The following is a 26,172-nucleotide window of genomic DNA, read 5'->3' on the forward strand; positions in this document are numbered from 1 at the left end:
CAACCTATAAGGGCTCATATAAGAGGATTTTCATCTTTAAAAGTTTATAGTCATTTACCCGTCTATTCTTTGGGGTGGCTTATCAAGGAAGGTGGACTACTTCATAATATCCACAAGACAAAAATACACTCACCCTGCAGGGCATTCAGGGACTTTTATTTCTTCACAGTCATCATCCACCCAGTGTGATTCTCCTACAAGGAAAAATGGGGACATTTATTGTGAGGTCTATTTATAGACACCATCCAGAGAGCAGAAGTACAATGCCAGACTCAGTGTCCTATTTGGTACTTGTTTATGGGATACCATCTAAAAAGAAATTCTGAAGTAAAGTCTAGTGTCTGCTTTGGCTTTTAAAGTACACCCATACATGGTGGGAAAGCTAAGATTTAATAACCTCAAATGGTGTTTATTTCAGCTTTCAAAGCCTAAATGGTTTGTAGATTTAAAAAAGAAAAAAGTGGCGTCAGTGGACAAGATTTCATGTTTGTTTCCCTCCAAAAATAAACTGTTTGGTCATTCAATGGAACGTTCTCTCCCCTGCCACTAAAGATCTCAAAGCCGTAGAAAGCACAACACAATTTCCCTTCAGATGGAGAAGAGGCTTCTGTTGTCATCATAATATTCAGGGATAAGGAAAAAAAATTGCAAGAGAGCTTTTTCCGATGAGTGTGCGAATAGTACTGAATTTATAAATCAAACCCAAGCTGTCTTTCCCTCTCACCTTTGCATCAAGATCTGAGGACATGAGCGCTGCCATGTGTGGAGACCACAGGCCTATGTCTGGTGTCTTTCTCTGTCCCTACTCATCTGATTTTCTGAGGCAAGGGCTTTTTATAAGACTGAAGCTTACGGATTGGCTAGACTGGCTGGCCAATGAGATGCCAGGATCTGACTGTCTCCATCTACCACCCTCTTGCCTCGCTTTTCACATGGATTCTGGTGACCTGAAATCTTCCACACGTCCTCACAGTTTCACTGAACCATTGTTTCCTCGGCCCACAGTTGATAGTTTTTGGCTTCTGCTGTGGTTTGTACCTCAAAAGTTCGAGCACTACAGTATCCGTCTCACATGTGGCAGGGCTTGAAGTGGCAAAATCTTTAAGAGGCAGAGCGCCTCATGGAACGAAACGAGGTTGTAGGATCACCACTCTTACAGGAGATCAATGTACGACTCTTAGGACTTCTCTAGTTCCCACAAGAACGAAACGTCTTACGGGAGCGTCCGCAGACTCCCTTCACTGTGACAAGAGTCTGCAGTGTTACGACAGTCATCATCCGAGATCAAACAGATGGGGTTTTCCAAAAGGAGACTTTTAGCCTCTAAACTATGAGTGATCTTATCCATTAAAAATCCTAGCCTCCAGGTCTCAGTGAGTTCAAGGCCACCTTTGAGTTCTGGGACATCCAAGGCTGTTACACAGAGAAACTCTGTCAGGGGTGGGGGCGGGAGTTGGGGGGGCGGGGATGGACTAAAAGGCCTAGCCTCGGATATTTTTAATTAGCAACAGAAAAGATTTAGAGATGAAAGTCTTTGGAAATAAAATTACCAGTAACAATAAGAATTCACCTTAAGTTTCTCTAAGACAGACAAAAACTATGTCTTGAACAGACATTAAACTTGTGACCAATATCTCACAGACACTTCTCCCATAGGAAGAATACTAGAAGTCTCCTACGGCCCAGAACCATACAGCTATTGGATGACCAGGCAAGCTAATAAAGAAGCTGAATTAGCTTTACCAAGCACGAGCAACTCTGAGCCACGTGAGGCTCACTAAAGAAAGTAGCGAAGTCAGAGTTCAAACCACCAAAAATGGCCTTAACCTGTCATGATTCAGTGACTAATGACATCCAGGGCTTTTCTCCTTGTAGCCTCTGTACCTTCCCCCTTATATTTACTGCATAAAGATTAAAAGGAAAGGAGAAATAAAATCTCGGCAAATGTTACGCTTCAAAATAAAAGCCTAACTAGGAGTAGCGGAAGCTTCACAAAGTATGAGCAGTAAAGAGCAGTTTCTGGAACCGTTTACACCTCACAGAAAGGGCTTCCTTTTTTCCTGAAATCTTTTATCTTTTCTTTTCTTAACGAGGGATTTAACCAAGCATCTTCCACATAGTGTATCCCTAGCCATTCCCCGAAGTCATTTAAGAAATGTTTCACAAACATTCTGTGCCAAAGATGGGAAAAGGACTTAATTTAGGAAATAAGAGGTGATGTAAGCTATAGATTTGTTGTTGTTGTTGTTGTTGTTTTGTTTTGTTTTGTTTTGTTTTTTGTTTTTCGAGACAGGGTTTCTCTGGGTGTAACCTTGGCTGTCCTAGACCCGCAGTGTACACCAGGCTGGCCTTGAACTCACACGGATCCACCTGCCTCTGTCTCCCAAATGCTGGGATTAAAGGTGACCGCCACCACCGCCTGGCTGAGCTATAGATTTTTTTAAAAGCCGTGGATTTTTGCTTAACCATCCCTAAGTGGCTGGTGTGGTTCCTGAAGTGTCTCTCACATCAGAAGCAATGTCCTTTATATTTTCTGTAGGCCCTTGACCATTATAATATCATAAAAGCATCATTTTCTGCATCAACACACACTCTATACACATAAGGCTTTGGCTGTAACTGGATCTATTGATGCTTTAGTGTCTTCATCAACAGGCACCCCCAGCTCTAGGCTACAGCTGGGGCCTGGGTAAATAGCTTACATGCACTGGGAACAAAAGTCATGCTCCAATGCCTCAGATGACTCTGTGATTTACTCTTTACCACAGAGTCTCTTCTCCTGTCGCTATGATAAAATAGTCTGAGAATAACAATTCCAAGGAGAAAGGGCTTATTTCAGCTCAAGGATCAAGGGACAGTCCACATGGAAGGGACTGAAGGTGGCAGGGAGGTGAGGCAGCATGTCTCATCTTGTTCACAATTAGAAAGCGCACAGCAAGAACCTGCATGTCAATCAGTGTTCAGCTTCATTGTACACAGTCCAGGAGCCTCTGCCCAGACACTGGACCTGCTCACTTTTGAGATGGGTCTTCCTGGTTCAACACTCAGCCCTAAAATAGGACGTTTATACTCTCTAGAGCTCAAGAAACACTGTGGAAGAAGGTGCGAGAAGAACATAAGGCTGTGAAGACGAGAGAAGAACTGTAAAGTGTTGACTTGTGAGCCTGGCGTGGCCCAGCCAGTGCACTCACAAACCCATAGCAGCTAAGCACCAGCCTGCGAGGGAACCACAGTGACCCCGCTGACTGCTGCTGAGTCGTGGGGGAGGGGCAGTTAAACTAAGCCACGTAGTTGGACACAGTTAACTTCAGTGGGGCTCAAAACAAAACCAAATGACATACACGTGGCAAATACAGAGAGGGGGACAATGGGAGTAGAAGGGAGGTAAAAGTGGGTGGAGGGCTACAGTGGGTAGAAAGGACTATACACCGTGCATGACACTTTCGAAGAACAAATTCTATAAAAGTTATTTTTAAAACGTCTGTCTTGGGGGATGGAAAGATGGCGCGATGGCTAAGAGCACATATTATTCTTGCAGAGTTCCAGGGTTCTGTCTCTAGCACCTACGTGCAATCATCCATAACTCCAGTTCCAGGGGATCTGGATACCCTCTACTGACCTCCATGGTAACCAGGCATGCGTGTGGCCAAACCCCTCATGCACAGAAAACGAAACCTTAAGATCTCATTTCTGTGTGTGTAAATATGGGTCGCTCCACCTCACTTAATGCAAGTAAGGAATCAAAATAGTTCCCCCTCTAGGCGTTGAAAGAGGCCCCATATCCCAGGTAATTCTACACACTCTCAGGTTAGCCATCCCACAAGCCAAGGCGAGGCTCATCTATGACGACTTGCATTGCCACGCCCCCTTCCCAGTCCCACTTCCCTGACCTTCACCCATGGTTTTCCTGTGGATCATTTTTCTCAATACACTTCTTAGACCAAATTCCAGACTCAGGTGCTAAGAAACTTTATATTAACCAGGAAAGGAAGCTCAGAAATACGTTAGTTGTTATGGTGTCTTATCTAATTCTCAGATGTCTATTTACTTTTTGCTGCTTTACATCAATCAAATACAGATGATGACAGCTAAGAAAAAGTGTGAAAAATTAAAAAGTATAGTTCTGAGGCTAGAGGGATGGCTCGGTGGTTAGGAATACTTGTTGCCCTTTCAGAGGTCCTAAGTTTGGTTCCCAGCATCTACATGGTGCATTATAACCACCCACAACTCCAGTGCCAGGGAACTTGATGCCCCTCTTCTGACATCCACAGACACTGCCCACACCTGATATATAGAAAGACAGATAGATAGATAGATAGATAGATAGATAGATATAGATATAGATAGATAGATATTCATGCAGGGAAAACACTCATACACATAAAATAAGCAAATTAAAAAAAAAACAATTTTCCCACCTCCAAATCCCACACCTAAGGTGTTATATCCAGACAACTCAGGAAGTCTTGCCACATGCCCAGTGTTTAATGGCTCGAGGCATTCTAAGAGCATGTACCTTTGCAGACCACTTGGTAATTGGTACAGCAGTCTCCCCGGGACAAGCAGTCTTCTGAGCAGTGACAGGCATTTTCCTCGTTCCGTACTTCTCCACATCTGTCTTTGGTGCACTCCCAGCCACGAGCTGAAAGCATTACAAGGAAACACTCTCACTGATGCACACAAACCAAATGAAAGAGGCCACAGTTGCTTACAAGGGGTTCCAACAAAAAGAGCCAGAAGCCCACAGCATTTAATCTGTTTATGAAACCTGATTCAGCCAGAGGCCAAGAAGACATCTGAAGAACTTACAGATAGGATTTCTACTCTTTCAAAGCAGAGGGCAAGCTCACAGCAGAACCAAGCTCTCATAGAAAAACAAAACCCAGAAAGTCAGAGAGTAACCCCACCCATCCAGAACGGCCCTGAGTACCACAAAAGGAGAAAGAACATTAAGAAGAATCAATGACCTCCAAATCTCAAAATGGCCATCTACAAGAGGAAGCTCCCTGCTCCTAAAGAAGTCAATGAATGTGACACAGCATACTTACCAAGCTTAGGATTCAGTTCATCAAAGAAACACTGAAAAAAGTAACCCTTTTATTTTAATCAGAGTGCTAATACTATATTTTTATTGATAGTTTTAAGAAAATAAATTACAAGTCTTAAGGAAAGTTAAGAAAAACAAAAACATATTGTTCCTTATAATTTATAAGACTGTGAGAATAACCACCACATTCTAGCTGTTCAATGGATATTCATTAAATGCCTTTATAATGAGGATGGAAATGGCCTATGATTCTTGAATTTGAGGGTTAATCCATGTATTTATATTTAGTTTCCCCATTTCCCATAATCCGTCTGTCTCATTGTTTTCCATCCTCTGGGTGCTGAGGGTATAGCAAAGCACAAAAGACAAGAGCTCCATCTTCCTGGAGCTCATATCCAAAACAGAAAGACAGACCGCATGCATGTAACCAATAGACACCATCACTCAGCCAAGGGAAAAGAGGCAAAAGGCATGAATGGGGTGGTAGAAGGGTTGTTGAAAGAATGGTCCAGGAAAATGTCCCTAAACTAGAGCACACATGGATACTTGAAGCCTTCATCCTTTGAGATGTGTAGTCAGGAGAAAGCAATGCCATTCTTCTAAAGCAAGGCTGCTCCTTCATGACAGTCTACCAAGAGGAGCCCTTGCCAGGCGATCGAATAGGCAGACCTGGAATAGTCAGTGAATTATGCTCCAACCCAATGGAATGCTATGCTGCCATTTGAAAGGATGGAGTTTAAAAAGACTTAGAGGCACAGATGCTGTCTCCCACATGATTGTATATATAAATACACACATAAATATACATACAATATCCAGACATGCTAAACAGAGAAAAAGAGTTTATACAGAAATCTCTGGCTTGCTTCCTGTCGTGGCATAGCAGAACCATAAGACCTTTTGTTTTCCCCTTTCAACTTTTTCTTGTTATTTGACATTTAATTCTTCCACATTCAGTACATGTTGGCTTCAGACACCGGAGAATGAAGTCCTTTACAGAATGGTGTTACAGTGTCTATTAAGCTAGAAAGAAAGCCATGAGCTACATTCAAAGAGAATTAACTAGAATCAGGGCTGTGTTATTCTATGCAAAGAGTTTTAAGACCAGAATGTTAGAAGATTGACACAGCTTACTGGGGACAAGATGCTCAAAGTAAGGCATAAACATAAAATGTTCTAAATTCTCCATGCAAACAGACACAGGTTGCTGGTTGACACTTATGTCTTAGCATCCCAGAGCTTTTTGGGACATCAGTTCCACTCAAACACTCAGTTTACAAGAGACTCAGAGTTTAAGCTTGTGGAGTTGCAGTTGAAGAACCTGATAGAAGTTCCGCAGGAAATCCACAACAAAAATGTCTCTGCCTCCTTAGGAAATGCATTACGCAAAATGAAAGCAATGAAACCCTTATATTTTGCAGGCTGTAGGGAAAATAAATCCCAATTAGTAAGGGGCTTTTTGTTGCCTTTTTCAAATAAATCAGGAACTAAGGTTTAAGTCAATAATGTCTCATTAAAAAGATCAGACAAATAGCAATGGTTAAGTTGGTCTTTCCAAAATGCCACCCATGTACAGAAGTCATAATTTGTCAGGGGAGCTGAGAAGCCAGTTTTCAGCATTCAAAGCAGGGATCCTTGCCATTTTTTTCTTAGTTAGATTGCATGAGGTTTTTACCCAGAGACACCATCTTGCAGGTGGTAAGCCTGCAAGATACTCCAAAAGTCCTGTCTAAAAATGTTTGGGTTTGAAAAAAGCGTAAATATAATCACAAAATTCCCCAAGGCTACTTTTTCTTTGACTCATGTGCACCCACTCAATAGCTCATCTGTTCTGATGGCCATTCCACTACAGGATAAATGGAAACAGGAAAGTGTAGAAGATTTCAGAGCTGCCCAGAGCACAAGACCCCAGAATGATTGAATAAATGGTTTCCATTTGCACAAAACACAGGAAGAGGACTAGTTTTAAACCTAGTACTTTCAAACTGTGCACAAGCCTCAGCCTCAAATGTGAGGTGAACAGGATGGACAAAGACCTGGCCACAAATGTTTTAAAAACCAGCCTACAGTGCCTGCAGTTGGAAAGCACCTTCCTTGCCTGGGCCAAGAACGTCTGAGCCAAGTTATTCACACAGAGTATGTTCTTCACACAACCATCAGTCATTCAAGAAACAAATGAAAATCCACTATATGAGTAGGCCAAAGCAGAGATGCACAGCAGCTAAGAATCAGTCACTAAGCCTTTTGCTGGAGGAGAGGGGCCCCCAGAAGTCACCTACCTGTTTTCAAACAGAGCTCATCAAAGTCATGGCAGCAGCTGCTGTAGCTCTTACACAGGTTGTCACACCGACAGTCAGGAGGCCCAACCTCTTGAAGCTCAAAGCATCTCCCCTTGCAGGATCCAGATGTGTTGGTCCATGGAGAGTCAGATAACACTGCCAGGTCAAAGGAGAGGCAAAAACAACAGCTTTAGGGAATGGCCATTTCACCAATGCAAGAGTGGCACTTGGAAGCAATTGGGGTGAAAATGTAGGCAAACTCTGGCTGAGGAGCCTGTCTTCAGTGCCCGCTACCTGGGTACCTCAAGTATGTTGTCCGACTTGCATAACCCACAGCTTCCTTATCTGTAAAATGGGAGGTTCATGAAAGCCAGTCCAGAGTGAAAGGAGAACTGAACGAAATAACCTGTGTGAAGAGTACATCAGGACACCAAACATGCTCGGAGTAACCAATGTCTGCTCTACTCATGACTACGATTATTAGTATGTACATATGCAATAGTGAGTGCCCCTGTTGTAATAAAAGTTCACTTCCTGTTTTAAAAAAACATACTGCAAGCTGAGCATGGTGGCTCATGCTTTTAATCCCAACACTAAGGAAGGCAGAGGCAGGAGGATCTCTGTGAGTTCAATGCCAGCCTGGTCTACAAAGTGAGTCCAGGACAGCCAGAGGTACATAGAGAAACCCTGCCTCAAAAAAAGTAAAAACAAACAAAAAAACAACCCATACTGCTAGCTGGGCTTGACGGTATGCCTATGATAAAGCACTAAGGAGAGACAGCCTGGCCTTATAGACGATTTTGCATGAAAAGCTGTTACCACCACCAAAAATATAAGGAAATATGAGCATGTTTTCTAAAAAACAATCTTAGCATATATAATCACGTATAACTGGATCACATATAACTCCAGCCCCAGGGGATCTGACTCCCTTTCTGGCCCTGCACGGACACTGCATTCCCATGTGTGTACACACACACACACACATACACACACACACACACAAATTAAAATTGCAATGTTTTGGGCTGGAGAGACGGCTCAGGGGTTAAGAGCACTGCCTGCTCTTCCAGAGGTTCTCAATTCAATTCCCAGCAACCATATGGTGGCTCACAACCATCTAGCCAGGCACAGTGGCACACACCTGCAATCCCAACACTCAGGGAGACAGAGGCAGCAGCTCTCTGTAAGTTCAAAGCCAGCCTGGTCTACAAAGTGAGTCCAGAATGGCCAAGGCTACACAGAGAAACCTTGTCTCAGGAAAAAAGAAAGAACAGAAAAAGAAGAAGAAGAAGAAGAAGAAGAAGAAGAAGAAGAAGAAGAAGAAGAAGAAGAAGAAGAAGAAGAAGAAGTCATCAATATTGTGGAGTAGGCCCCAAAATAAAGCCAGATACATAAAAGTTTATTTTATTTAAAAATATCCTTTCAAAAAAAATCCTCTAGTTTGAAATTTGCAACATTTTATGAACTCACAGATAACTGTCCCGGCCTTTTAGTTCACTGTCTTCTATTTTCCACTCATGCAGGTAGATGAAATATGTATCACAAAATATGCAGCTTGTCTTAGCAAATGCTACTTATAACATGATGTTTGTGACTTCTGCGTTTAGAAAATTACCCTTTTTGCAATGCATATATATCACTTTTAAAAATCAAGCACAAGCAAGATGGAAGATTATAGCTGTTAAGTGGCGGTTCTCGATGCATCCATGCCATCTATTTGAGTTCATGCCTTAGTCAACTCTCCCATTCAGAATCAGAGTCGGCCAATCCTAGCCTTTATGGCAGTGGATCAATTGACATTAGACAGACTCACTAGACCGTGTATGAGAAATGCTTTCTCACAGTTGATTTGGGGATGTTGAAATAAATACAAACCACATCAGTTCCGTTGAAAAAATTGTGTCTGTTTGCAATGTAGCGTCTTACCTCCGCTCCATAAACCACACTTTTCTGTTGATTTTGGCCAACCTATCAACTGTACATGCAGAGCCATAAGAAACCATGGCAGGCAAGAAGGAAAAATAGAGGAAAATCCCATAGCGAAAGATAATGAAAAACTTGTGGTTGACTGTTCTTTGTTTAAGGGTAGTGCTTGCATAGAATCGTTCCAAGGGCTGTCTAATCAATTCAAGTAGCAATTGCTCTTATTGAGCTGTGTCTGTGAACATGGTCAGCTATTCTAATAGCTGGGAAAAAGAAATGAGATCTGAAGGCATTCGTTCACCCTGTGTTGTCTTCTTTGTGAGGTCCCAGACAATATTCAAATCATTTTTATTGTCTATGTACCATTTGCATTCCTCATCAAAATGTGTTCCTTGATCCTTTACTTCTAAAACACCTGTATACATCCTAAGCTGGGTTGTGATCCAATCATTCTTTGCCCATCCTACCAAGGAGATTTTGCAAATATTTTTCTTACAATAACAGTCATTCTCTCAATTTGCCCCTTGCTGTCACTGGAAAAGATTGAACCCTCTCAACAGCTTGCTTTAGCAGCTACGGTCCTCCTGGCCAAGATTTCTACTGAAGACAGCAGTCAGAGGTGCATCTGTCCTGCAGAGACACATCTCAGCATCTGGGCTATCAGCAGCTTCAGTTAGGAGTGAGTGAGTCAGGGGAAATAAGGGCCAAAATTCATTCTTGGATGACAACGGTGAGTGAAACTGAGAATGACAGAAAGGATAATCTGCGATTATGAGCCATGTAAAGAGCCTTTCTAATCCAGTAACCTCAAGAAACTTGAGATGTTCTCCCTTTAAAAGCAAAAAAAGAGAGAGCCACACATGGTGGTGCACTCCTTTAACCCCAGCATTTGGGAGGCCGAGGCAGGCAGAGCTCTGTGAGTTTGAGGCCAATCTGATCTACATAGTGAGTTCCAGGACAGGCAGAGCTATTTAGTGAGACCCTGCCTCAAAATAACAAAATCAGTAAGTAAACAGGAGCAGGGAGAGAGAGAGAGAGAGAGAGAGAGAGAGAGAGAGAGAGAGAGAGAACTTGAATTGAGAATTCACTTGGCCTTTCCCATCCCGCTGCTGTCCTAACAAGTACAGTCCTGTTCATTCTACAAGTCACCCTCCATATACTGGCTTTTTAAAAATTCCTTACGCAGTGTCTGTGTCCTTCTGCCTAAATCCACCTAAGGATAGATTGTTGTTGTTGTTGTTGTGGTGGTGGTGGTGGTGGTGGTGGTAGTGGTGGTGGTGTTTTGTTTTGGGGAACTGTATTTCTTATTATTCTATCCATGTGGATGTCTGCATGTGCACATGCTATGGCACACATGTGGAAGGTAGATTAAAGCCTCCTAAAGTCGACCCTCTCCTTGCAGCTTTACATGGGTTCTTCGAACACTGGTCCTTTGGACTTAAGAGAAATGCACTTTTCCACTCAGAGGCATCTCTCTAGTCCTGGTCCTTTTGAAGATTTGCTTTTCTATTAGAATTGATCCAATGCCAAATATGGAAAAGATTCTCAATGACGCACCTGAGATTTCCAACCTAGACCCTCCTCTATTTTGATCTCAATCAGACGAAACCATAAACACCTCTGTATCTCGCTGAGAGGAGGAAAATGACATGGCAGGGAACTGTTGCCATCCCATAGTTCCTTTGAGACAGCCGTAGCATCACAGAGTAAGGAAGACAAAAAAGCAAGCAAACAGAAAGCATTCATAAGTACCAAGCGAGAAGAAGAGGGTGTGGTGGAGGTCCTTGCCGGTACTCCTATGACATTCAAATTATAAGCTGCCTTTAAGCTGCATCTTCAAATGAATGCTCTTTCCCTTCAGAGATAAAGTCTGTCTGTTCTACAGTTTTAAAAGGCAAACGTTGCAGGTCTATATAAGTCAGTTTTGAGGGACTTTGAGTTTTAAAATGGATACACACCAACTGTAATACACAACCGCACCAGTGCTGGGTGCTCCGTCTCACCAAAGTATAATTTCATGGTTTAACAGAACACAAATGTAAATTACAATTTCTTTCTTTCAAATCTGTAATTCAGATAGGAACAGGCAAGGTTATTTTCAATTGCTAAGTAAAACCCCTTTCTAGGATAGTTTACTTCACTGCGCACATGCACAGAGAAAGAGATAAAACTGTGTGCCTCTGGTATTGTTTACTCTGCAGACATAAAAACCACAGGCTACTGACAATTTAATTGGACTATCGGGAAGAGGCTGACTGATGACAAGGAACATCAAGGCTGACTCTCCTCTATATTCTCAATCATATTTCCCTCTACATCGTCTTGTTAGGAGGAAAATTCGGATCTGGAAGATGGCTGGTAAGGGTAGTGAGATTTAAATTTCCAAGTGTTTTAGCCTAGCCTAAAGTTTCTTCTAACGGGTTGGTCCTGACAGGGGTGCAGATGTTCCCTATCAGTGCCCGTTATTCGTAGTGCTTAGCCCAGGTGTCTGCTGAGTACAAAGCCCTGAAATGGGTTGCGGGCTGTTCTTATGCAGCCTTCTTATGCATGCAAACAGAGCAGGTTCCCTTCTGCCTAGTTTCCTGTCTCAAGTGTAACCTGCGAGCAAAGGCTTGGGACGTGTGGGCAGAGACTGGAATGCTGTCACACGCATCTTCTGAAGAGCATAGCTCATTCATTCTCACCTTGTTTTGGTTTCTCATTCTTTGTTTTTCAAGATAGGGTTTTTGTGTGTAGCTTTTGTTGTCCTGGAACTCGTTCTGTAGACCAAGCTGGTCTCGAACTCACAGATTCACCTGCATCTGCCTCCCAAGTGCTGGGATTAAAGGCATGCACCACCACCACCAGGCAACCTCATCATTCTTTCTTGGCTGAGCTGCATTTTCTCCTTTTTTCTGGGGGCTTTCACTTCATTCCTTAACAAGCACCATCAGTTTATACACAGATCCAAATGTCAGTTTTCACTGCTTCCTAAGTATAGAGTTTCTAAAAACATCCACTGTTGTCTCCTCTCCATAGCTGCCAGGCCAGATTTCATAGGGTAAGAGGAGATGTGATAGAGGTAGGAGAGAGAGAGAGAGAGAGAGAGAGAGAGAGAGAGAGAGAGAGAGGGAGGGAGGGAGGGAGGGGGAGGGAGGGAGGGAGGGAGGGAGGGAGGGAGGGAGGGAGGCAGGCAGGCAGAAGTAGATAAATGGGTCCACCTGGCAAGTTTTCAAATATCTTTACTCTGAAAACACTGTGTCTATAAACACAGTATATTCGTGTGTAGAATACTATGTCATTTTAATGAAAACTTTAAAACTCTAAATTAACCTCTAGATCATTTGAATGGCACTCAATGTAGTTGATCACATAAATCTGAGTACTTTGCAAAGCTGCTAGCAAACAAGAACATGTTAACTCCCTCAACCACAAATGTAGACAGCAACCTTATTAACACAGAGAAGGCAAAAGCTCCTCCATACACCTTTTCCAACATACACTGTGTTCACCGGTCTTATCATGGTACTTTGCTTTCAAAATTGTTTCTTCTAATTGAAGAATCAAGCCATGAGTTGCATATCAGCTAGCAGCTAGCTCAGATAAGATTTCAGAAGAGCACTGCATGGCCGCATTATTTGACTAACAAAGGAAGATTGTTGAATTTGATTAGTTGATACTGGGTCTCTTAATGTAGCTCAGGATAGCCTCAAACTTTCAATCGCCCTGTCTCAGACTCCCAAATACTGGGATTATAGGCATTAAATACTATACCCATTGACTAAGTTCTACATTAAGCACTACATCCATTGACTAAGGAGTACATCATTAATCAAAGAGTTTTCAAATTTTATATGCAAGGTTTCAAATTTTGGGTGTTCTTTTCCAGTCATGATTTTGAAAGATTGGCTGATTTTTATCCATTTAAAATCTTGTGTTCTTCTTGTAGGTTTCCTGGGCCCAGGGGCCCTCCTCAAACTATGGCAACCAGCCAAGGACAATACGGGCAGTAAACTTTGAACCCCTCCCCAGATTTAGCCAATGGACAGGACATTCTTCATAGTTGAGTGAAGAGTGGACACTGACTTTCACACAAACTCTGGTGCCCCATATTTGACCACATCCCCTGGATGGGGAGGCCTGGTGGCACTCAGAGGAAGGATAGCAGGCTACCAAGAAGAGACTTGATACCCTATGAGCATATACAGGGGGAAGAGGTCCCCCTCATTCACAGTCATAGGGGAGAGCAGTAAGGGGAAAATGGAAGGGAGGGAGGAATGGGAGGATACAAGGATGGGATAACAATTTAGATGTAATATGAATAAATTAATAAAATATATTTTTAAAAAGTAAAAATCTTGTATTTAAATGACTCTTTAAGATTCCATCTTATACCTGCCAGAATGGCTAAGATCAAAAACTCAAGTGACAGCACATGTTGGTGAAGATGTGGAGAAAGAGGAACACTCCTCCATTGCTATTGGAAGTACAAACTTGTACAGGCACTTTGGAATCAATCTGGTGCTTGCTCAGAAAACTGGGGATAGTGCTACCTCAAGACCCAGCTATATCGCTCCTAGGCATATACCCGAAAGATGCTCCACCAGACAAGGACATTTGCTCAACTACGTTCATAGCAGCCTTAATCATAATAGCCAGAATCTGAAAACAACCTAAATGTCTTTCAACCAAAGAATGGATAAAGAAACTGTGGTCCTTTTACACAATGGAATACTATTCAGCTATTAAAAACAAGGAAATCTTGAAATTTGCAGGCAAATGGATAGAACTAGAAATGGTCATCCTGAGTGAGGTAACTCAGACCCAGAAAGACATGCATGGTATATACTCACTTATTAATGGATATGAGCCAGACATGGATGTCCTATGAGCATCTCCACTCATCTGGGGATTGGGACAGATGCTGGGATTCACTGATGGACTCCAGGTGACAGCAATATGGAAGAATGGGGGGCTAGAAGGACCCAAAGGGTCCAGGAGCCCCACAAGAAGACCATCAAGGCTGGCAGATCTGGACCTAGGGGGGGCCTGCACAAACTGCTGCACCAACCAAGGACAATGCATGCAGTAGACCTAAAACCCAGGTTCAGATCTAGCCAATGGACAGCTCATTCTCCACAGTTACAGGGAGAGTGGGGACTGCCTCTGACATGAACTCTGGTGCCCCCTATTTGACCACTTCCCCTTGATGGGGAGGCCCAGTGGCACTCAGAGGAAGGAGAAGCAGGCTATCTGGATGAGACCTGATAGGCTGTGGTCATATGATGGGGGAGGAGGCCCCCTTCTGTCAAAGGTCTAAGGGAGGGGAATAGGGCAAAAGAGGGAGGGAGGGGGAACAGGAAGATATAAGTGAGAGTAATCAATTGGGATGTAATCTGAATAAATTATAATGAAAAACTAGTATATTTATGGTGTGTGTGTGTGTGTGTGTGTGTGTGTGTGTGTGTGTGTGTGTTTCTTGCTGTGCTTTTTCTTTGGCCCTTTTTCATCTGTTTGTTTGTTTTGCCCTATGCTTGTTTGTTTGTGCTCTCTTCTTTTATTATTATTCTTTGGGTGCTTGTTGGTTCTCTAAGGAGAGACAGAAATATTGTGGGTTCAGATGAGAGGGGATGTGGGGAGGACCCAGGAGGAGATGGGGGAGGAGAACCGTAATTGGAATATACTGTATGAAAGAAATCTATTTTCAATAAAAGAAAAATCGAGAAAGAAACAAAAAGAAAGAATCTGTGTTGCACAAAGCTCACTGAAATTTCAGATATAGATACATGAGAGCGAGCTCTCTGCTATGTAAAAGTAAATGGAAAAAATCACTACATGGAGACACACTCAACAGAGAACTGAAAAATCTACGGTGTCCCTGAATCTTAAGTCAGATGACTTCACCCCTATGGACTCCAATCCCCGGCTTCTGTGTTCAGTCTAACATCCGCATCGCACTATGCATTACGCCTATCTGATCCCTGTCCTTACAGACTGGTCGTCCGGGAACTTTAGAGCTTCCTGCATTCTGATTGGCTGGTAGTTAAATTGCTCTCAACTGTAAAATTATGAAAGAACAGGAGTCATCTCATCCCTAGCAACATTTTTTCTTTATTTATTTATTTATTGTTTGTTTGTTTATTTGTTTTGTTTTGTTCTGTTCTGTTTTTCAAGACGGAGTTTCTCTGTGTAGCCCTGGCTGTCCTGGCTTTGTAGACCAGGCTGGCCTCAAACTCATAGAGATCCGCCTGCCTCTGTCTCCTGAGAGCTGGGACTACAGGCGTGCACAATCACACCCCTAACATGTTTTATTTTCTAATAAAATTGTTTCTTATGCTTTTCATTTCATATTTACCCGCAAATTCATCAATCACGTGCTTTTAAACTTTCCTTTCAAATCAATAAAAATGATGATAAATTGGACTGAGCTATCAAATTTTTATTAGCCAAGTATTCATAAGCTCACAAATAACTGTTTTGTCCTTCAAGTGTCACAGTGCTTCTATTTCAAAGAGTACCCATGTCTACCTGGGGACTGAAAAAGTATTGAAAGCATAGCTTCTATAAGCACAGTCCTCCACTACTCCAGACATACGACATGGCACACACATGCCTGTTTGCAGACAACTGCATGCAGGTGCATTTTCGTTTCATCTTAAAGAGAAGTAAGAGTAACCACGTCGGATGTTTGAAACAACAGTATCCAACTAGACTCATTTATATTTCCTTTGAAATCTGGTTTCTGCCACCCTGTTCACCTTAGTGTCCTTCTCCTTAGCTTTATAACTCATTCTGGCCTTTCTACACCCCCTACATCTCTCTTATTCCTCCCCTTCCCCCCCAGTTCTAACAGACCATCAGGTCCTAACAATAAATGCAGGCAACAAGTGTGTTAGCTAGTTAATTATCAGTTTCTCTGCATGGTCACAGCCTTGGAGCAGTGAGCAGTGAGAGTGGTGAGCAGTGAGAATACTCACGTATGCAAAACATTCTCTCCTGGTACCCAGGAGTCCTGAGGAGCTACCAGGACTAAACAAGAAGCTGCTTGCATTCGGATGCCCTGGCCACATATAAATGAACAGTCTCTGTGTTTCTTGTTTGTGAAATACCTGCTGGCACCAAATATGGAGGATTTCTTTGGAGCCCGAGAGTGTTGTTGTTGTTGTTGTTGTTGTTGTTGTTGTTGTTTTAAGGGGGGTGTGCTTTCTCTCTTGACTCTGATGCAAAAGTTTTGCTAATGGTCAGAACAGCCTATCACTTGTATTATTTAGGAGGTTCCCCCTTTCAAGTGTAGTTAGCATTTTAGAAAGGTATAAAAAAAAAAACTCTCTACACTAAGCTTTCCCTCGGTTTCTAAAAGACATCTTTTATCTTTTCTATTCAAGCAGAAATGAACTCCAGCATGTAGACAGCAGGTAAGCTGCATCAAAAAGAAAGTTTAAGAAGAAAAACTGCAAAGTTATGCTACTTTAAAAGAAGGAATAAAAACCCCATAAGGATATCTAAATCCTAAAACTTGGGTGTAAATTGTGTGGCACCCTAAGACTAAGCCCCACACAGGAGAAATGTACTATCAACCGATACCACAAAGGCTTAAGATAATGATTCTACTAAACGGTTCAAGAAGTAAGTATTCTGTGGTGTGCTTAATGCTATCTAATTGATAAGTTACCCTGTAGACTAAACTAGCTTGCAAGAAGGAGTATTGACACATTCGCTCTTGTCTCTGTTTCCTGCAGCATATGGAAGTCATTCGTCATATGAGCAATGTCTTCAGGGTTAGTACACTTAATCCACACTTTTCAAGTTTTCAGGTAGAGGTCACACACATTTAATAGGGGATGAAACAGGATGGAGAAAGCTGGGCATTGGTTTGTTTTGTTTAATAATCCAGATGATGAAACAAAAATTGTTTAGACTAATCCTCATTTCTGAGGGCTGAGACATTACAAGAGGCTTGCCTGGGATCATAGCACTTATGATGTGGACCTAGGGTCCCAGGTTGGGACCTTCATGATCCATTTCCAAGAAGAAAAAAAACACCAAGTTTGACAATAATGCAGTCATTAAAGAAACAGCATTTACTCCTGTCAGTATCATTCAAAGAAAACAGGGGGGAAAAAAGTTCCTTTTAAACGCAGTGGAAAGACCTGGCAGTGGGCTGTCAGAGAGAGCCACATGCCACGCCAAGGACCTGGTGCCCTGTCTTTTAGTTACAGTCAGACTTAGCAGGAGTGAAAAAGAGGGCTTTGAAGGCAGCATTTGCCTCCGATAAAAACAGCATTCTCTTCTGGCCCAGCGACCCCTCCCCTCTCTCCCAAAGAAACACAATGCAGTTTTGTCCATTTGGCTCCCTAGGGCCACAATTTTTTAAGATCCGGTCTCATTCTTGTTCTTCCCCCAAGGCACGCCTCACCTCAGCTCACTCGCCCACAGCTCCTAAGGTTCCTTCAGTGTTCTCAAACCTAACTCAAGGAACCCATTTGCTGTGCGGAAGATTCAATATTCCATTACACCTCACTTTAACAGTACACATTTATGATGGTGTAAAGACAGGTGGTGTTTCATAGTGCTCCGGTGGAGAAATGCACAGAAACACCAAATTCCCAGGAAGGCAGAAAACATACTGTGATGTCAGTGAAAGGGAAGAAAATATTGCCCCCTAGAGTACCTGTCATTTCAAATGCAATTTTTAATTCTGAAACCATCAGCAGCTCCAATTTCCAGGAAATTAACCAAGCCATTGCTTAAGACCAGGTCAGCTGGGCCCCCTCGGCCTGCACAAGCGTTCCTTTATGAAGCCCCACTCTGTTCGATCGGTGTAGCATGCTGCAAAGGAGCCCCATTCACTCCAGATGGGTTGGTTAGGTCAGGAAAGCTCAGAAAGCTCACCTTGCCTTATCCCAGAAGGAAAGACAGCGAGTGCAGAGCTAGCTACTCTCAAAACACTCTAAAGAGATCGCCTTGAGGGGTCCCCTAGTCTCAAGTAAATTTTTAAACTCCCAACATGCTAAATTTGAAGTTTCTTTTTTTCTTTTTTTTTTTTAATTATTGCCTTTTTTTCTTTTTTCACATCCTTCCTTCTCACTCCTAGGATAGAACTCTCTGGTAGCAAATAATGTACTTTATACCATATGGCAACAACACACGAGGCTCCCCCCCACCCCCACCCCCACCCCCGCCTGTACCGCCTGGAGCCCTGTCAGTCTCAGCCCCCTCCAACAGTAAGCCAGGATCTGCTCTCACTGCACTTAGTCTGGCTTCAGTTATGAACAAAGGTTCTCGTTTCATGTCAGTATTTACCAACTTCAGGGTACAAATCTGTGAAGAACCAGCTGTTGAGAAACTTTAGTAAAGGTCTCTGATTAAAACAACACTCTTTACACTCAAATTAAAGACATAATCGGTTTAAGCATTCGCCCTGCAAGGTCATCAGAAAGATGAATGTCCTGAGTTGCTGACAAGGCTTGCCCAAGTGCACAGAACTGCTAAAGAATCAGAAATGCTAATAACTGCTCCTCTTACCTGTGGGAGGTCCTTCATCCCATTCCGCCCTCTTAATCCGACTTGCTGTGAATCCTAAACAGATATTGACACCGATGGCAAAAGTGAACAAGGAAATTACCTAAGGGAAGAAAGAGATCATGTTGTCAAGCACAACTAGATTAGATGGACCCAAAGTGCACGAAGGCCGTTCACATGACTCCAGCAACCCCAGTCTTGCCAATTCCGAAAGGCATTCTCAGATGATGTCTGGATTTGAAAGAGGAGAGGAAAAAAAAAAAAAAAAAACAATGGAAGCCAAATGTAAGTAATCCCGGAGATTCAGTACTTCTCGCTAGTCATCGCATCCTCCTCCTACCTGGTATGACCCGAAATAGCCTTGTCTTGCCATGCCGAGGGATTCTTGGAAAGCCTCTGCAGAGTGTTCTCTGCTTGCCCTGAATGCACTGCTTTCGGGGCTCTGACTTCAGTCTATTAACTCCAAGCAATCCCACCTGGGAAGTTGACAGGCGCATCTGATTCGTGCAGAGCTCGATTTCATCACAGCTGGTTCACAAATTGCAACTCTGAGCCTAAGAGGCTTAAGGCAACATCCTTCTTGGCCCCACCCACCCACCCCCCTGTCGGCCCCTCCCCTCACACAGACACTTTCATGTGGTATCCTTTGGCAACGGGAGGACTTCTTATGTCGCTGCGGCCAGTAACAGTGCATGTTCGTTTTTCTTCCCTCACAAATACATGGTTTGTCAAAAGAGAAACCAAATGTATTTTATCCGATAAAAATGAAACAACTGCACGGAAGTTCCCATCAGCTCGAAGCTTCTGCTATGTAGTTCTTTGATGACCTCAAAACAACTTCAGTTTCTTGGTTTTTTTTTTAATAAGAAAAAAAAAACCTTACAATTTATAAACCAAATAAATCTCTCCGTCTTTACCATTTGTTTGTTTGTTTTCTGGCAATTGGGATGACCCTGTCTCTATATAACTACATCCTCAGCTACTTCTGAGTCCTCGGGAGCTTCTCACAATGGAATCTTCCAAAATTGCAACTCATACAAGAGATAGCATTATTTCCCTCCATGTTGTTAAATTTTACACTAGTAACTTTTATCAAAAGCCTGGGCCTGCCAGCTAAGCCGCATAAAGTCCCTCTGCGAACAAGGGAAGACAACACCATCCAAGTCTCTACCCATTTCTGACAAAAGTCAGCTTGTTTGGGGTTGGGGGTGGGGGTAGGGAGCAGGCATAAGGAACAGTAGGGGAGAGCTGGATTAGCCTTGAATTTAGCTTGGAAATGGCAACGGCTGGCTGTAAGGATTCCCATCCGATGCTCACCTAGTTTTTGAAGAGGCGGTGTCCTGTCAGGCTGTTGTGTGTGTGGAAGCTTCTAACCCAAGCGATTTAGCAACTTGGCAACCATACCAAATTTAGAAGCCTTTAAATCGGAAAGTCGTTTACATAGTGTATGCCTTCAGGATTCAAGTGGGGGAAAGCTTGTTTTTGGGTTTTCCCTGGCAGGCCCCTTCACCGTCCTCCTTGCAGAGCACATATGTGCATACGTAAACAAACAGGAACCTTCCACGCAGCCACTGCTAAAGGAGCCCCCGTGGCTCTGCTCGCATAAAACCTGATAGCACAAAAGCCAAGAGCTTGTTTACGTGGGTCGCAGAGGAAGCCTGGCTTTCATTATAAACTCTAGAATTTAGTAAACAGCTCATTGAAAAGAAAAGACACTGCCAGGCACTCGGTTGCCTCTCGTCTCTCCGACCCTCTCAGCTTTGCACTCTCACAGAGGGGGCAGGCTACGAGTTTATCTATGAGCCTCTTGCTTTAGTCTGGATGCCAAGCTAAACTGATCTGGAGTTGATTATTTAGCCAGGCTTCTAAAAGACGTTAACCCCATGTAAGATTTTTCTACGATGTATATTTGCTCTCAAGAGGCAAACCTGCTGTTTTCAGGGAAATCTGTAATCCAAAAGGAAATCATGGGGAGGTCCACACTGTTATTTCATTGTATGCTACAAGGGCCTAAAAACAAACAACCTCATTTTCTCTCTAGTTAACCAGGCCTTCAGGTCCCAGCAACTTGAGACTTCCCCCAACATAGAAACCCATCTTTAGGAAAATGTAGGCTCTTCTTGGGGAAAAAAAATACAGCTCAGAAACTAAAGATCATTTCGTATCTTATTATTTATTTTTATGGCATGAAAACTAGCTGTGCAGGAGAAAGGGGTCACAAACGTGCGGTAGCAAGTTGATGCATGATTCTGTGCAGCACTGGATTACCAGTGTATCCAAAATGATCAAGACCAGCCACTATTTCTCTTAACCATTCTGTCAAAGAACCGTATCTTCACCAGGTCACTGTGTGTTGGGAACTTGTTAATACATACACATATATGCATGCACATGTATATGTATATGCATACGTATGCATGTATACACATATACAAACGTACAAGTGTATACGTTTGCATTTGTATGTGTTATTACAAATGCAAAAACATGATGCCCATAAGCATGTGTACATATAAAAACATATGCACATGTATAAACACACACACACACAAATATACACACTATCTAGCTATACTTAAGAAAATTGGGGGTGTTCTACATGCATGTGTATATAAGGGTACACGTACTCTCCATGTGTACATGTGTGGAGGCCAGAGGAGGGCTTTGAGTGTCCTCCTCTAGTACACTTGTGTTAGAGTATCTCACTGAAGCCTGAGCCAGGCTGGCAGCCAAAACTCTCCAGCAATCCTCACGTCTCTACCCCCAACAGGGCTTGTAAGACAAGACAAAGGCAAACAGATTCTTACTGCAAGGTAATCATTATAGACCATGTGTCAAGGGAATAGCCCTACCTTGGCATCAAATCAACTGTAAAATACAATTAAGTACAATTGTTCTCAAACGGAGAAAAACCAAAAACCTGGTAGCGTGTACAATAGGTCAAAAATTCCACCTAAAATGTTTGGACTGCCGTGCAAAACCTTTCATAAGAAAAAGTTCATTTTCTGTGATGTTTAAGATTTTGGTAGAAAGACATACGTGCCTGGCTGGCTCAATACAGCAGAAAGAGAATGGGCGGTGGGGGGAGGGGTACAAAAAAAGCCATAAATTTAACTTCCAGAATAGTTTATTAGCCCGGCCATATTTCAGAGAACACTGCCCTCTGGCAGAGAAAAACCTAACACTGTAAACGTCTTTTAACCATCTCAGCCTCAAAAATCACTCTGGCTCTCCAACTTTATAGCCCATAAGGATCCCTTGAGGGGCAGATATTAAAATGTGATATTTATGCCTTGTCCCTAGAGAGCCTGCTGCAGGAGATCTAAGGAGTGGAGAGAAGAAAAGAGAATTTAGGGGACAGATGAGAATGGGTCATTCTGATGCAAGTCACACACAAAAAAAACCCCACATTTAGGAAAATATTAAAATAAATGACTTACCAATGCCCCACATGTCATTTTAATCTATTAGTAATATTGCTCCCTGTTCATTGCACTTTAAGTCTCAGTCTCTTAGTGGCAAGCTGAGCAGCTCCAGGAGGATGATCATCTTGATGCTGGGAGCTTCGGAGCAGGGAATTGTTTACTTTGCTGTTTATACAAAGCAGCAGGGTGTTGCTGGGTTGCAATATGGCAGCTGCGTTTATGTAAATGCACAGTCTATCTTTTCAGAACAGGGTTCTATGGACCCTTGTTCTCAAGCCCTGCCTAAGATAAGAAGGTTTGAGGCGACCTGTGAGTTTTGAAGGCTATGTGATGAACACTTGTCAAATCGCTCCCGATTTTGAAGCTGTCAGGAGCACACTAAAGCTTTGTCTCTGTCCCTCTTCTTTTTACATTGAGCTGAGTTGACTTGAGTTGGCTTAGGATTACTCCAACTGTAGCTACAACAAAACACCACGAACAGTAGAAAAATGGCACTCGTGTATAGTTCCCTAATCTACGTGAAAAGTCACTGTGTCTTGTCTTTAAATTCTGTTTTGGCTGAGGACTAGTAGAAAAATTCAGAATTTACAAAATGAACAGCAGTCTTTGTTTTCCAACCTAAAGGGCACAATGTTTTGACAGCTCAAAGAGTAGCAAGCCAGATCGTTGCTTCCACCATTCTGGACTACAGATGGGACTTGAGAGTCTGAGCCACAAAAGCAAGGTTTTATGGGTAATGTATGTAGAGAAATCACAAATTGCCATTCAAATGCCAAGAGGGCTTGCTCTCTTAATTATCACACAACTGAAAGCTGAAATCAATGTTTTTCCATAGGTTTAATTTATGTTGCAACTCTCTACGTGCTACATTTACGACCCACATATGCCACACTGAAATAATCTGTGAATAACCATTCATTATCCAGATATTCACTAGGTCCTATTTGTGCTAAGCATTGTTCTGGGTACTTACAAGGCTGAATGAGACAGTATCCATGCCTTCCACATTCAAGTGGACACAAAGGTAAGTGTGAAATTTAAACTGTGGTAAGTGCAGACTTGTAGAAGTCAGTGGTGTTTGGGGAACATAGAATTCAGGTTTGACCTGGTTGGGAGGGCTTGCGGAAGACTCGGGTAGAGTCAACTGAGATGTGATTTGAAAGTGGGGGGGGGAGGGGGGCAGAAATAACCACGTTAAGAGGAAAGAAGTCTAAACAGAGAGAACATAATGTCCAAAAAGTTTGTGTAGGATGAAGGTGAAATTCATGATGGCTAAAAATCAGCCAGCTTGGATAAGGTTAGGAAAACCAGAATGGGCAGAGAGTGAAGAAAGAGAGCAGAGGTTAAGGGAGGCCAGTCATGTGGTCTTTCAAAGGTAACTTTAAAGGCATTATCTTTATCCTTAAAGCAGTGGGAAGGCCTTGGAAGACTTAAGAAAGCAGGGCTTTAATCAGATTTTAAAGCTAATCTCTTTCTAGTGTGGATACAATTTGCAAGGAATCAATAATGGATACAGTTGTTGGGCTTAAAAGGATGGCATTCAGCTTGCAGCAGGGAGGGCCTGGTTGTCATGGACAGGAAGAAAAGACTGAGAAGAAGGGGCAAACTCTGTGAACAAACCAGATACAAGAGCTTATCGATTACCATGGCCAGACATACTCTCAGGAAAGCCTCTTCTTGTATTTTCGTTGGAATACATAAATATACCTACATGGAATACATACGTACATACATACATACAAACAAACAAACATACAGCTGGGGAGATGGCTCAGTAGGAAATCATGTGCCTCACTGGTGTGAGAAACCAAGTTGGAGTCCAAAGAACTCACATAAAAAGCCAGACTTAGTGATGTGTCCATGGTTCCAGGGTTCCTCCTGGGATAGGAGAAGAGAAACGAGAATTCCCACAAACTCGTGGGCTGGTCTTGTGAACACAGCAGAGAGCAGAAAGGAAACCTTGTCTCAATACCCGCAGTTGTCCTCTGGTCGCCACACTTGCATCTTGACAAATGCACACCCATACTCAAACCCATGAACATGCATGTGTGCGTGCAAGCCCGCACACACAGAAGGATACACATTTCTATTTTTTTAATGCCTTAGGATTGCTTAAAATAAAAAAAAAAAAACACAGCTGGTAATTTTAAAACATTTGTCAAGAATTTTCAAAAGCATCTAAGGCAGTTGGTGTAGAATAATGTGACCTGAGACCTTGAACATAATAAATTCATGACAAAAGAAGTTTTGAAAGAATTCGCCCCAGGAAATAAGTCAGCTTTATTCCTAACTCTGGTTGATCATAAGACACATTAAAACTCAAAAGCACTATTTAGCTTCAACTGCATGTTCACGAGTCCGGCAAACAGAGAGACCACACCCATACGGAAACCCTCAGAAAAGCTTCCATCTTTGAACTCACTTTATAATGCATTGTGCACCACATATGTATGGATGGGTAGAAAGATGGCTACAGACAAATTGTTCTGGTTTCTGTTTTGTTTCAACAAATTTTTATTCTTATTCTTATTTTTTTCTTCCTCCTCCTCCTCTGCCTCCTCCACCCATCCCCTCTCTCTCTCATGTGTATTTTAATGTCGTCACTTTTCTTTTTTCGTTTCTTTTTCTTTTTTTTCTTTTTCCTTTTCTTTTTTCTTTTTCTTTTTCTTTTTCTTTTTTTTTTTTTTTTTTAGACAGGGTCTCACTATGTAAGCTCAGCTGTCCTAGAACTCACTATGTAGGTAGACTAGGCTGGTCTCGAACTCAGAGATCTGCCTACTTCTGCCTCCTGAGTGCTTGGATTAAAGATATTCACCACCATGCCCAGCAGTGTGTGTGTGTGTGTGTGTGTGTGTGTGTGTGTGTGTGTGTGTAACAGCACATTGTAAAGGTTTCAGGACAACTTGAAGGAATCAGTTCTTGTCTTCTAACATGTGCGTCCCAGACACTGAACTCAGGTTATCAGGGTTAACAAGTTCCTTTACTCACTGAGCCATCTTGTTAGCCCAAGGTAATTGTTTTTTCAACAGCTTCAACATAGGATTGACATTTTCCTTCTAGTATCTTTAAGCAGGATCTCTTCCTGAAGATGAAAAAAAAAAAACCGGTAGAGGTACAAAGAGTATGTGACATCTCTGAAATGATAGAGTAAGTGATAGTGCTAAGCACCGGGTCTTCTAAACCAGCCTCGGCTTCTGTCCACTGGAGCCTGGCATCTCTCTGTTACACCACACGAGGGCCTCAACTCAACACATCTGAAATAGAACCAGCTTACCAGCTTCCCCTGCCAACTTCCTTTCCTTTCATGGTAACCGTGACCACCAGTTCTACTGCAATGCTTTCTTCTCTTGTTCCTGATCGGACATCATGTCTAGAGATTCAAATTATTAAATACAATTGTTTCCCAGAGCTTGCTGAGTGCTGACAGCAGTCGAGTTCTTTTCCTACATGGAGACCTTTCTTTGCATCCCTCATCTTCTTTGAGGCATATTTGAGAAGGTCTTCTCATTGTTTTGCTTTGTTTTTGTTTTATTTTGTTTTGGGTTTTTTTGGTATTCTACCTCCTCCATGCACCATGTCACTGATTCCTCGTGGATCCAATCTGTGACTCATCCCTATAAATTACCCAGAAAGCCTTTCTTTGAAACTTAAAGCCTTTCCACTGCCTTTCTTCACAGCAGGTCTTCAAGTGTGCTTCCCTGAAGCAGTCAGGTCAGGGAAGCTTAGAAGCAACTCCTGTCCTCGGAGCCTACCTCAGATCAACTGAATCTGAAACTCAGGGTGGCAAGTTTGGGACCCACTGACTGAGAGCTCACACACCACAGGCTCTGGACTCAGTTCCAAGCTCTATCCTTGTTTAACTGCGAGGCCTTATATGACCTCCTCATGTCTCTATCCTTGGGTTCAGCTCTCCCATGTGTATCCATCTCAGGATTCTTCAGAGAATTACAGGAAGTAATCCATGCAAATCACCAAACACAATGCCTGGTGCAGA

At 42.6% G+C, this 26,172-nt stretch overlaps 1 protein-coding gene across 7 annotated transcripts in view; it reads right to left on the bottom strand.

The window, feature by feature from the left end:
* The window catches only part of ENPP2 (ectonucleotide pyrophosphatase/phosphodiesterase 2), a 110,412-nt gene that overhangs the window by 62,976 nt on the left and 21,264 nt on the right, over positions 1-26,172 (bottom strand). For 2 of the 7 annotated variants that reach the window (XM_084748271.1, XM_084748270.1), the window contains exons 1-5: positions 19,094-19,276; positions 18,757-18,856; positions 7,327-7,482; positions 4,517-4,642; positions 134-194 (exon numbers count right to left, since the gene is read on the bottom strand). In XM_084748271.1, coding sequence (XP_084604397.1) covers positions 134-194; positions 4,517-4,642; positions 7,327-7,482; positions 18,757-18,856; positions 19,094-19,126 — 476 coding nt within the window. In that variant the 5' untranslated portion in view covers positions 19,127-19,276. Of the gene's footprint in view, positions 1-133; positions 195-4,516; positions 4,643-7,326; positions 7,483-18,756; positions 18,857-19,093; positions 19,277-26,172 lie in introns of those variants that run through there. The other 5 variants (XM_084748267.1, XM_084748265.1, XM_084748269.1 and 2 more) reach the window with 3 other exon arrangements.

The sequence above is a fragment of the Acomys minous genome (assembly GCF_964271855.1).
Source record: "Acomys minous genome assembly, chromosome: 12".
Taxonomy (NCBI): domain Eukaryota; kingdom Metazoa; phylum Chordata; class Mammalia; order Rodentia; family Muridae; genus Acomys; species Acomys minous.